The sequence below is a fragment of the Oncorhynchus kisutch genome, linkage group LG7 (assembly GCF_002021735.2).
Source record: "Oncorhynchus kisutch isolate 150728-3 linkage group LG7, Okis_V2, whole genome shotgun sequence".
Lineage (NCBI taxonomy): Eukaryota > Metazoa > Chordata > Actinopteri > Salmoniformes > Salmonidae > Oncorhynchus > Oncorhynchus kisutch.
In genome coordinates this window covers 16,395,965-16,409,128 of record NC_034180.2, presented here as the reverse complement: position 1 = coordinate 16,409,128, position 13,164 = coordinate 16,395,965, and the positions used below count along the sequence as shown (strand labels likewise).

Genomic DNA, 13,164 nt, shown 5'->3' with positions numbered 1-13,164 from the left:
TCCTGTGTTTTATACACATTCCCACACTATAAGGTTGGAATAATACTTTGAAAGTGTGACAATTATGATAATGCTCTTTTAATGTAAGAGCTGTTTGAAAAAAGGGCAGTAAAATGAGTCAATTGACCAATAAGAGAGTTCCAAACCTCTGACATTAACAGCTAGTTCAGTTTTCCCCTCCCCACTCAAACCACACCCAGACAGTTCTAGTCAAATTCTTGATTGAGAAATTGCTCTTTGCTAAGAACCTCTTTTGACCATTTGAATTAAAAGAAATCAGAGAAAAATACTTAATTGTTACCAGTGGTGTAAAGTACTTAAGTACAAATATTTTAAAGTACTATGTCATTTTTGGGGGTATCTGTACTTTACATTACTATTTATATTTTTGACTACTTTTACTTCATTACATTCCTAAAGAAAATAATGTACTTTTTACTCCATACATTTTTCCTGACACCCAAAAGTACTCATTACATTTGAGTGCTTGCAAGGACAGGAAAACGGTCCAATTCACGCACTTATCAAGAGAACATCCCTGGTCATCCTTACTGCTTCTGATCGGCGGACTCACTAAACACACATGCTTCGTTTGTAAATTATGTCTGAGTGTTGGAGTGTGAATCAAACTTATAGTGTTAACCATGTTTTGAAGATATATAGTGTTTGTTTACATTTTCTTTGTTTACAAATATTGAATTAAACATTCTTAAAAAGTTTGGTTCTAATGGGATATGATAGTTGAACTAGTTGAACTAAGCTCATGAGGCACTTATAAGTTATATTCTTCAAGAATCAAGTCTGAAAAATGGATGTAGCAACAGATGATTGCCCCTTTAAGTACTTTACTGTGATTGTTTTGAATTAAAATGGTCAAAAATAAAAGCTATTAGTTTTTTTAACAAATTAGCCACACATCATCACTAGGTCCTTGTTTAATAGCCTACATCCTATGATGTGAGCCCTGAGAGATTTTTAGTGGAGGGGATGTTGAGCCAGAGCAGTGTGCAAAGACCACTCTGTAAACAATGTGTGGGATTTCCAACAGCTCAACTCCACTCACATAGAGATCCGGTCTGAGTAGGGAAGGGAAAACTGAACGTTTGCTGTTATTGGCAGAAAGGCTTGGAACTCTATTTCTGTCTCTTTCTTTCTAATTTACTGCATGGTGATGTCACCATAGAAGGCCAAAACTCCATTCCACCAAAAGAGACTGATATTTCAGGTGTCTTTTCAAACATCTCATTACAGTAAAAAGGCATTATCATAATTTTCACAATTTCACAGTATTATTCCAACCTCATAGTATATAAAAATCACGTTTTTGACTGCACTGCTAGTTACAGATCATTTTCAGTTTAACCCCTTTGAACTGCATTTTGTTTTAAGAAATGTGCTTTATACTGTATCACGTTTGATTTGATGACTACATAAAACCCTTTATTTTGCATGCTCAAGTCTGGGATGGAAAGTCATTACATCTAAAGGAGACTATTTTCTGTGTGATTGTTTTGGAAAAGTTCCTTGTAGGGTTGGCCAACCGTCTCCGTTTCCACGTGTTATATTACCCCGAAGTGCTATCCCCGACGCGCGCACGAGAGATGGAGAGCCATCGTCGTGACGTCATGATCTTACCACAAGATAAGCCTGGAGCTATATCACCGAGGCGAATGGTTTACGGTATAAAAAAAAAGACTGCTACGTCGGAGAGGGATTCTCGTCGGAGCACAGAAGCAATTGCAAAGGGCGAAGAAATAGCCCTTATAGCACTTTTGGCACCAGCGGAGCCCAGCTCTCAACCCTCAGATACGCTCCTTGAGCCCTCTCCTGTCTCACTTTATCCCCGTGTGTCAATTCATTTGTGCGGTCCAAGTCAAGTCAGATCGCACTCCGTTGAAATGCGAGCATCATAATAAAGACCGCGCACCTTCCATAGAGGGGACAGAGACATATTTATGCAAGTGTGTGAACGTGTTAGACAGCGAGCAGGGGACAGCAGAGGAGCACACCAGCCGGCGCGGAATGTGTTTGGAAAGCAGCTAAAACCGAGACAGAGCTGCGCTGCCTCTGGAGTCGCTTTTAGTCTGGGGACAGAAACCTAAAATAAAATGGGCGCTGGCAGCGTGGACCTACTGGTCACTCTCCAGATCCTGCCCGGTTTCTTCTCCAACTGTTTGTTCCTCGCGCTCTACGACTCGGTGGTGCTGGTGAAGCGCCTAGTGTCCTTACTGAGCTGCTCGGGCAGCGGCGGGGGAGAGTGGCAGCGCATGCTGACCTCGGCAGGGCTCCGGTCCATATGGAACAGCTTCCTGCTGGATGCATATAAACAGGTAATGAACCATGTTGTATTGTCATATATATATAAAGTCACTGCAGGCTACGCTTTAGTTAGAGTTTGTGGTTTTACTATGAGTTGTAGGAAGTTGTATTGTGGTATACCTGTGCACAACACACCCACAGGTCTTGGGCATTGTGGCGGTAAAATAGTGTTCTCTAAAAGAGTCGGAATAGCATTATGCATAAAAGTTGTTCAAAACCACTTCAGCACACAACCTGGTCTCACAGCATTTTGTATTACTCTGTATGTAAATCTGTCAACTTATTTTAGTATATTGTCACGTTTTGTATGGTATTAATTTGTGGATGTCCATCACCCAGGACTATTCAATTTTTGTATTTAACCTTTATTTAATTAGACAAGTCAGTTAAGACTTGCAAACATACAGTATGTTGCGAATTTGCAAAACTTAGTATATGTTACGAATTCCAGCTAGGTGGCTAATGTTAGCCATGCTAAGGGTTAGTGGTTAGAGTTAAGCTTAGTGTCACATTTAGGAGTTAGGTTAAAGGGTTATGGTTAGAGTAGGTGTTAGCTAACAAGCTAAGTAGTTGCAAAGTAGCTAAAAAGTAGTAAGTAGTTGAAAAGTAGCTAATTGTCTAAAATGCTAAAGTTGTCTATGATGAGATTCAAACTAGCAACAATTGGGTTCCTAGATGTTCACATTACGAGCCCACCCCTCCACCATGACCAACCACCTTACTTTAGTTTTTGTCTTAAGTAACCATCTGTCTTATGTAACCTTGCCAAACATAACATATCATACAAATTTCAGTGTCAAGGATATATATTTACTATGTTACGCCTAGTCTATGAGACCAGGCTGCTTCTCTGTAACTCTTGCCATTTCAAAAGCAGTGTATAGTATTTGTTTTATTCATTCATTCATTCATTCATTCTGAAAGGACAATTATACTATTTCTGCATTGCTGGATTCTTATCTTGCCATCTGAGACCATGTCCATGGGTCACCTTGTTTAAATCAGCATGTTGAACTTTAATATCAAATCAAATGTAGGTTATCTGATCTAAAAAGTGATGAACTTTGGCCCCCAGACAGTCAAAACCCTGAGGGCCATTCACCCTCAGTTACTTGGAAATTCAGAGGTCTGGCTTCTCCTAAATGTTACATTTTAACTCTCAAGCCAAACAGACATCGTTGTGTCAGTCCTAACCAGACACATCAGGCAGGTAGCCAGGTGCACATGTAAACTTTAACACAGATCATCTGACACATAGGCATTTTGCTAGCCAGGCAGTACAGTATGGATTTACACATTTTATATGCATGAAACACATGCATGAAGTTAGTTACTGAAGAATGCGGTCGTCTAGTTTTGGGTAATTTGGTCAAGGATTCCCCCACCTCTCCCCTCTGCCCCCTTCTTGATAATTTGATCCTCTGTTGTATTATTGTCACGTTCCTCCTCTCTTTTTCTCCCTCCTTTCTCCTTTCTTCCAGCCTCTCTCTCTCACTCCTTCTTTTTCCCTTTCTCATGCCCTCTTTCTTCCCCTTCTCCCTGCCTCTCATTCAGTCCCTGGCTCTTTCTTACCCTGGCTCTCTCCTACCCTGGCTCTCTCCTCTATCTGTTTCCACCTCTCTTCCTCCTCTCCTTCTCTCTCTCCCCTCCTTCCCTCTCTCTCCTGTTGTGCTGTGTCTACGTCACCAACTCCTACTAAACACTCAACTGTTCTACCTTTTCCTGAACTCTCATGAGTCATGCCTAATCAGCGTCGGGGCTGTTACAGAGTATTACAATGTTAGTGTCAAAAGGCTCTTACCACAACAGCACTCACACTCTTTTCAACTCTTAGGCTGCTGACTGACCGGATGAAAGGGACTTGGGGAAGTCTATCATGTGTACTGGTCAATTCAATACATCTTATCACTTACTGATGTAAAATACCTAGAACGGATGTTGCCTCCAAAATGACCTAAGAAAATCTGTCATGGGGAGGAAAGTTTGCTGTGTTCTAGTGGGGATTGAGATGGGGAGGCAAGCATTTCTGGCCAACACACTCCATCCCAATTTGATGAATGACTCTTGGCATGGTTAATGCACGCAAGCACGCACGCACGCACACACACACACGCACACAAATTGACTCATAACCCGCAGTCCCCGCAGATATGTGGGTGGGTTTTCCCTCTCTCATGCCCTCTTTCTTCCCTTCTCCCTGCCTCTCTGTCGTTCAGTCCCTGGCTCTTTCTTACTCTGGCTTCCCTCTCTCTCCTCTATCTGTTTCCACCCCTCTTCCTCCTCTCCTTCTCTCTCGCCCCTTCTTCCCTCTCTCTCCTGTCCCATGCTGTGTCTACGTCACCAACTCCTACTAAACACTAAACTGTTCTACCTTTTCCTGAACTCTCATGAGTCATGCCTAATCAGCGTCGGGGCTGTTACAGAGTATTACAATGTTAGTGTCAAAAGGCTCTTACCACAACAGCACTCACACTCTTTTCAACTCTTAGGCTGCTGACTGACTGGATGAAAGAGGTATGTAAGAGGTATGAAAGGGACTTGGGGAAGTCTATCATGTGTACTTGTCAATTCAATACATCTAATCACTTACTGATGTAAAATACCTAGAACGGACGTTGGCTCCACAATGACCTAAGAAAAACATTTAGGAAGATTTACAATGTTCTAGAGCTGTCATGGGGAGGCAAGTTTGCGGTGTGTTCGAGTGGGGATTGAGATCATGGGGAGGCAAGCACTTCTGTCCAGCACTCTCCATCTCACTTTGATGAATGACTCTTGGCTTGGATAATGTACACACACACACACACACACACACACACACACACACACACACACACACACACACACACACACACACACACACACACACACACACACACACACACACACACACTGCGATAATGCACTTGAAAGTTGGTTGTCAACCATCATATCAAATCCAGAGAAGAAGACTGAACAAGGAGAGATTTCTAGAAATGAACTAGGCTTCCCCTTTTATCTGTGCATTAATTGTCGGAGTAAAGAACAACAGATTTTCTGTGACTCAAAATGGGTCAAAATTCGACAAAGATCCAGCAAAAAAAAAGGACCTTATCCGGTAAAATAACAACCCAGTGTTAATATCCCAAGACAAAATAGCGAGCAACAGCAAGTCAGCTAGCTAAATGCCCGTGAATGTTTTAAATATGTTTTGACCTGTGACCCAACTTAATGGTTCAAAGTTTGTTTTGATCTTCCAACCTGCGTGTCCTGATCGTGTCTGGGGCGGATGGACAAAATCACCATGCGCGCGATGGCGCACACATACGCACGCGCGTGCCCGTTGGGGAAAGGCAGAAAATGTTAATGTCCATCCAAGGAGGGAAAAAGGACAATGTCAGAGTTTAATTCAATAAGAGAAAAGCTTTGAGATGGAGCTGAAAGTAAAGAGAAGGGAGGGTCAGAAAAGTCATCTTGGGGAAAGATTTGGTGAAGTTGTAAAAGCTGATGGCAGTGATTGTGAGGGGCGATAAAAATTCAACCGTCACAAGATGGGGACTTCAAATAGGCCCATGGCACGTCAAGTGTACTTTTCAGATGGGTTAAATGGGAACTGAAATCTGGACACTGACTGTAGGTCTATAACCTTTCATTTAGCCTGAATATAATCTCAAGCATTTCTTGCAGTTAAATTATACACCAAATGTAGGCAACATTTTCACTCGAGAAGAAGAGTGGTGAAATATTATTTCTTTCTTTCAGCATCTTGACAGAATGCAAATGTACCGTTGGATACCGTCTGTATTGGTGCTATATTTATCAGCATCATAAAAGCTGATAGTATTTCAAACACATAAAATATGCATCCAGGCCGAACTGAAATCTTCCCAGAAACATGTTTGGTCGTTTTTCACAGCTTTCACAACCAGTCAAATTGATGTAATTTGAACATTTTCCCGTTTTCTTTTTGTTGTCGAGTTATTGCATTTTGTCCCTAAAACGTCCCTAAAACGTCCCTAAAACGTCCCTAAAACGTCTTTGCTCTGTGAAAGAACCAGAGAAAACTTGACCGATGTCAACTAGATTGAAGCATTCATTCTATTGATTTGTGACATTCTGGTGAGCAAAGGTTTATTTAGTCTTCTAGGGCAACATATAATGACAGAAGAGAAGCTGCATGTGTCTAATTACAAACAAGTTGATTAACAAAAAGCCTACAAAATTGTCGGAAATATAAGCACAAACATATCTATGTTAGTCCCCCCCAAAATTCTGCAACGTCTGTCAACGTCTGCAACGTCTGTCAACGTCTGCAACGTCTGTCAACGTCTGTGCCTTTTCTATATTAGTGGGTTAGGGTCAGATGTTCACTTTGTCTCATATACAGTGCCTTCAGAAATGATTCACATCCCTTGACTTTTTCCACATTTTGTTCTGGATCCTGGATTAATAATGGATTACATTTAGATTTTGAGTCACTGGCCTACACACAATAACCAATAATATCAATGTGGAATTATGATTTGAGAAATAAGTATTTAACCCTTTTGTTATGGCAGGAGTAAAAATGTTCTTAACAATTCACAAAATAATTAGCATGGACTATGGTGTTAAACATGATTTTTGAATGACTACCTCATCTCTGTATCCCACACATACAATTATCTGTATGGGCCTCTCATTGGAGCAGTGATTTTCAAACACAGATTAACTGAGTGAAAAGAAGGAAGCCTGTACAGAATCCCCCCTCCAAAACATGCATCCTCTTTGCAGTAAGGCACTAAAGTAAAACTGCAAGAAATGTGACAAAGAAATGAATACAAAGCAAATCCAATACAACACGTCACTGAGTACCACTCCTGATTTTCAAGCATGGTGCTGGCTGCATCATGTTATGGGTATGCCTGTCATCGGCAAGGACTAGGGAGTTTTTTTGTTGATAAAAAGAAACAGAATAGTGCTAAACACAGTCAAAATCCTAGAGGAATTTCCAACAGACACTTGGAGACAAATGAATCCTTACAGCGGGATAATAGCCTAAAACACAAAGCCAAAAATACACTGGAGTTGATTACCATGATGACATTGTATGTTCCTGATTGACTTAATTACAGTTTTAACTTAAATAGCCTTTAAAATTGATGGCAAGACTTTAAAATGCTGTCTAGCAATGGTCAACTGCTTGGAGATTGAAGAATAATAATATGCAAATATTGTACAATCCAGGTTTGCAAAGCTCTAAGAGAGTTACCCAGAAAGACTCACAGCTGTAATTGCTGTAAAACGTGATTCTAGAGGGTTGAATGCTTATGTAATCGAGATACATGAGTGTTTTATTTTTCATGTTCTTTCTTTTACAAATGTTAGAATTTTTTTTCCACTTTGACATTACAGAGTATTTTGTGTAGATCATTGACAAAAATGTACAATTAAATCCATTTTAATCCCATCTTGTAACAAAACAAATTGTGGAAAAGTGAAGGGGTGTGAAAACTTTCTGAAGGCTTAGTCAGGCGGTTGCGGATGGGTAATTAGCAATTGCGGGCGGGTGAACACTTGAAAAAGAAAAGCCTCACACTCTAGGAGCTCAGATGCAATAATTTAATGGGTGCAGGTGAACAAACAGCTGACCCACGCACAATTAACACACACACACACACTCATTCTTGAGGCTCGCCCTGATTGACAGCTTTGTGCGCTTGTTATTCTCAGTGAGTTCAATGTGCAAGTTTCCATTACGTCCTGTCTAGCACTTGACACCTCACAACATGTCAAGCATTATTTAGTGTTTTGTGGGTGTGTGTGTGCATGGTTGTGGGCATGTGTGTACATGTGTGTACGAGTGTGTGTGTATGTATGAATGTACAATATATATTATTGTGCCTGGTCTACACTTGATTGACTGTCAAAACCAAACCTTTCTATTATTTTAGAAAGACTGTTCATCTCAATACAAACAGTTGCTAACCATCCTCTCTTTCTCTCTTCCTCCCTCCTCTCCCATGCAGGTTAAACTGGGTTTTGAGGCCCCCAACTCCAAAGTGGTCAAGGTTCCTGGTAGCCTCCGGCGGCGAAGCAGCTTGACCAGCACCACGGGCCCTCATCCCGGGGACGAGTGCCGCCTGCTGGACTTCGAGTCGTCGGACCGCCCTCTTGTGGTGAACTTCGGCTCGGCCACCTGACCCCCCTTCATCAGCCACCTGCCCGCCTTCCGGCGGCTGGTGGAGGAGTTCTCAGACGTGGCCGACTTCCTGCTGGTCTACATCGACGAGGCACACCCCTCGGACGGGTGGGTGGCGCCCGCCATGGGCCCGCGCTCCTTCGAGGTCAGGAAGCACCGATCACTGGAGGAGAGGGTGGTGGCGGCCAAGAAGCTGATTGAGTCCTTCAGCCTGCCATCTCAGTGCCAGCTGGTGGCCGACTGCATGGACAACAATGCTAACGTGGCCTACGGTGTGTCCAACGAGAGGGTGTGCATCGTGCAGAGGAGGAAGATCGCCTACCTTGGAGGGAAGGGACCCTTTTTCTACAACCTGAAGGATGTGAGGCAGTATCTGGAACAGAGCTACGGCAAGAGATAGGACCAGATAGACAGGAAGAGATGACCAACTAAACGCGTCTGGAAAAGAGGACGAGAGAATGTTTATTTTTGTATAAAAGGAGAATAAAAGGAAGGTGAGGTGCTTTCAAAACTGGACTGTCAACACTCAGAACAGAACATGTTACAGGTTCTAAGGTTCCAAAGTTCCAAATCTCATGAACTTCCTTTCTGGAAGGAGACCAACTTTCCACTAGAAAACAACAGAACAGAACCAATAGACTTAAGAGCATGGACTGTTGCTCTGCTACCTAAGTTGCCTGAAAGAAGAGACTGAAAAAGGTTAACCGCTGACACACTTTATCAATGCCTTCATCCCCGCTTGCTAATCATGAATAAGTTCTCTAGTTACAGTCCACATTAACTTCTAACCTGGCACCTTTCGAAATGAAAACCAAATTACTGAACAGAGTAGAAAGCAAAAGTACCCAACGATATATAAATATATAAAATATGATATTAATTTATTTATATGGTTGTTAATGTTTGTTTTTACACCATGGTAATATTTTGTATGCCGATGCACTTGTAACGCTTTTTATTTAAGAAGACATTGTGTCATACTCCCATTTTGTGTGTATGGGGGGGTGTTACAACACTATTCATAACAACTTAGAGTAGACTGCTTAGAACCACCTAGACTCAGACACTTCCTGGTACATCTTTCATGTTACCACACCACCTAGAAAACAGAGGTTAGCGCCGTATCGATCTCCTCCATATTGTCGATTTAAACCTGACAGACGATGCGAGAGGTAGAGAAGGAGAGAGGGAGGAAAGTGAACTGGAGAACAAAGCACAGCATCAACAGCATGTTGGACAGAAACGGAGGCAATATGTGTCCTGTAGTTATTACCAAGGATACATAGCTAGCTAGCTGTAATCCCAGGGCTATTTGCTGTTGGTGAGGGTTTGTGTTAGCGATGTTGGTTAGCGATAAGGCAGGGGTGTACAGAGATGTAATGGGTTGAGGGAGATGACCATGTCTCCAAGACCTGAGGTGAGTTTCCCGAAAGCTTTGTGGCCAACGTGTTACTGATTTGATCTTGACGGCCCAGACTTGTGCCACGTGTAGACCATCAAACATTGCATTTACAATTGGTGCTCTCATGGTTGAGTTGTCAAGATAATCAAAGTGCCTCGTTCACCATGAAGTTGTGGTACACTGAGGTGTGTGGCAGGAGTTGAGACACGCTAAGGACAGGTGGTGTCTAGATGGCTTAAGAAGGTGTTTCGGGAAGGGGTGTGTGTCAGCTGTATGGTGTGATGTGACTGAAGAGGTTTTTAGTTGTCCATGGGAAAGACAGGCAGAAAGACATTTGGTTTGGGTCGAGACGGGGCTGGTGTGAGAATGAAAACCACTGACTAAAGGGTTACTGACTCTGTTTGTGGTTGGATGACAGACCTCACCTCCCTGACGTAGACTCAAACCAACAGGTCTTTTAACATCATCAAACCATCCAACATTCACAAACAATTTCTAGGAGCGGTCCATAAACTGACACCCCCCCCCCCCCCCCCCCCCGTCTTCATCCATATACTCAATCCTGTGTAGTGCTGCTTTTCAAAAAATACAGGAGAGTAGAGGAGAGACGGAAAGTAAAATAAAGTTGTTGCTGCTGACTGTGCTGATTTGCTACTCTGTGATTTCTGTCTGTGTGAGTGCTGATGGAGTGTAGGTGAGAGCGAGAGGCGCTGAAAGAATGGAAGAACTGTTCAGGGAGTTTAAAAGTCCAATGCAGCTGTTTTTATCGCAGTATCAAATCCTTTCTGGGTAACAATTAAGTACCTTACTGTGTTTTCAATCAAACATTTAAAAAAGAAACAAAAATAGCTTCTTAGCAAATAGCAATTTCTCAATCAAGAATTTTGCAAAGACTTTCTAAGATTGGTCTGAGTGGGGAGGGGAAAACTCAAAATTAGCTGTTATTGTATTTCTGTTGCTAACAGGTGTATAAAATCGAGCACACAGCCATGCAATATCCATAGACAAACATTGGCAGTAGAAGAGCTCTGTGAATTTCAACATGGTACCATCATAGGATGCCACCTTTCCAACAAGTCAGTTCGTCAAATTTCTGCCCTGCTAGAGCTGTCCTGGTCAACTGTAAGTGCTGTTATTGTGAAGTGGAAACATATAGGATCAACAACGGCTCAGCCGTGAAGTGGTAGGCCACACAAGCTCACAGAACGGGACCGCTGAGTGCTGAAGCGCGTAAAAATTGTCTCACCTCGGTTGCAACACTCACTACTGAGTTCCCAACTGCCTCTGGTACAATTACAGCATACATTCTAGACGATTCTGTGCTTCCAACTTTGTGGCAACAGTTTGGAGAAGGCCCTTTCCTGTTTCAGCATGACAATGACCCCGTGCACAAAGTGAGGTCCATACAGAAATGGTTTGTTCAGATTGTTATGGAAGAACTTGACTAGCCTGCACAGAACACTGACCTCAATCCCATCAAGCACCTTTGGGGTGAATTGGAACACGACTGCGAGCCAGGCCTAATCGCCCAACATCAGTACCCGACCTCGCTAATGCTCTCGTGGACATAATGGAAGCAAGTCCCCACAGCAATGTTCCAACTTCTAGTGGAAAGCCTTCCCAGAAGAGTGGATGCTGTTATAGCAGCAAAGGGGGGGGGGGGTCCAACTCCATGATTTCGGAATGAGATGTGTATATAAAACGCAGGAACATGAAAGCCCTCGGTACGTGTGAACGTGCGTGTGCATGCCTGTGCACCCAGCGACCCTTCTCGAAGCAAAACAAAGAGACACACATACAGTGGGTGAAAGACACCTCAAACACGACAGCGTTGGTTATGGTCCACAATAGCGAAGCCACAGACGTGTTGGAGACTGAGTGCCTGTGTTTTCATTTATGAGAGGAGCGTGACTCTCGACACACTCTCTATGACAGGTTATAACATGTGTTTACTCGTGGCCGTAGGGCTCGAGTGAAACCAAGCCTCCTGGCTGAACCTGTGGTCTGGCTAGCCTGCCAAATACTGCACAGAATAGCACAGACGTCAGGGAGAGGTGGATAGAGAGGGAAGGGAAGGGGGGGGGGGGTGAGGCAGAGGAGGAAATGGAGGTTAGGAAATGGGGAAAGGGGGAGACATGTAGAGGAGGCTAGGAGAAGAGGTAAAGAGGAAGAGGGGGAAAAATAGGTGGTAAAGGAGAATGGAAGAAGGGGAAAATGAGAAGTAATGAAAGAAAGAGGGAGTATGTTTTCAGCTGGTCCATTGCTGTGGTGTGAAACAGGACCTGTTGCTGTGGTCATCTGGATGAGGGCCCTCCGAGCCGAACACATTGGAGTGTGTGTGTGTACTGGGTTTATACAAGACACCCAAAGCAGCACCACTCTTTAACTGGTCCCCTCATTATCCTGATACACACGCACACATATTCAAGCTGATTTGGGAACCTGTTAATAACACAATGAGAGTGTGAATGGTCAGAAATGGCCATCACCTTTCTCTAATGATTCAGGATCACAATCCTCTTACATTCTTCCTTCATTTTGAGTGAGTGTATATGGTCAGGCATCCCTGCACTCAACCGATTGTCATAGGACAAAGTACCGTGGCCTGGCAAGACCTGGGTTCAAATTCTATTTGAAATCAATTCAGTGGTCTATTTGGACTTGATTGGTCTTGTCTGGCACAATGGAACCAATAGCTTATTAGCAGGAAGTAGCAAAAGTGGAAACCCGCACGCCAGGCCAACTAAAACAAAGTGTTTGAAAGATTTCAAATATAATTTAAACCCACGCGTGCCTATCACCCAATGGCCTGACCCATAGGGTGTAAAGCAAGACGTCCCCTAGTGGAGTGACCACTGAGTATTTTTGACGCCAATCCCCTTAAAAATCTGATCTTAAAGGGGCAATCCAGGATTGGTGCATTCTTTTTAAACTTTAAACAGTATACAGCCATGGACTGATGAAGAGTATAACTTAGAAATGCCTCAGTAGCTTAGTTCAACTGTCGTAACCCATCAGAAACCCCAAAATATAAGCCTGTTTTGTTTCATTGTAACAAACACGGTTAAATTCCAAAAATGGTTAATACTAGAGTTTTTGGGGGTCTCCTTGCATACATTGCTCTGTATATGAGTTTGAGTGTGTTCACACTTCTCCAGCCCCATCCCTCAGCTATCACCAAAACAAGTGGGGTGCCTGCTTTGTTTTTTGAGTCGCAGATTGCCCCTTTAAACCAAACCTAATATCAAAAATATAACACATACAGTAGCTACCTTGAACTACT

The 13,164-nt window shown here is 42.9% G+C and overlaps 1 protein-coding gene across 1 annotated transcript; it reads left to right on the top strand.

The window, feature by feature from the left end:
• Positions 1 to 1,682: 1,682 nt before the first annotated feature.
• On the top strand, positions 1,683 to 10,524 carry dio2 (iodothyronine deiodinase 2). Its single transcript, XM_020487535.2, has 2 exons — positions 1,683 to 2,330; positions 8,307 to 10,524. Exons 1-2 carry the CDS (start codon positions 2,109 to 2,111, stop codon positions 8,877 to 8,879), a joined length of 795 nt encoding a protein of 264 aa, XP_020343124.1. The 5' UTR covers positions 1,683 to 2,108; the 3' UTR covers positions 8,880 to 10,524.
• The last annotated feature ends 2,640 nt before the right edge of the window (positions 10,525 to 13,164 follow it).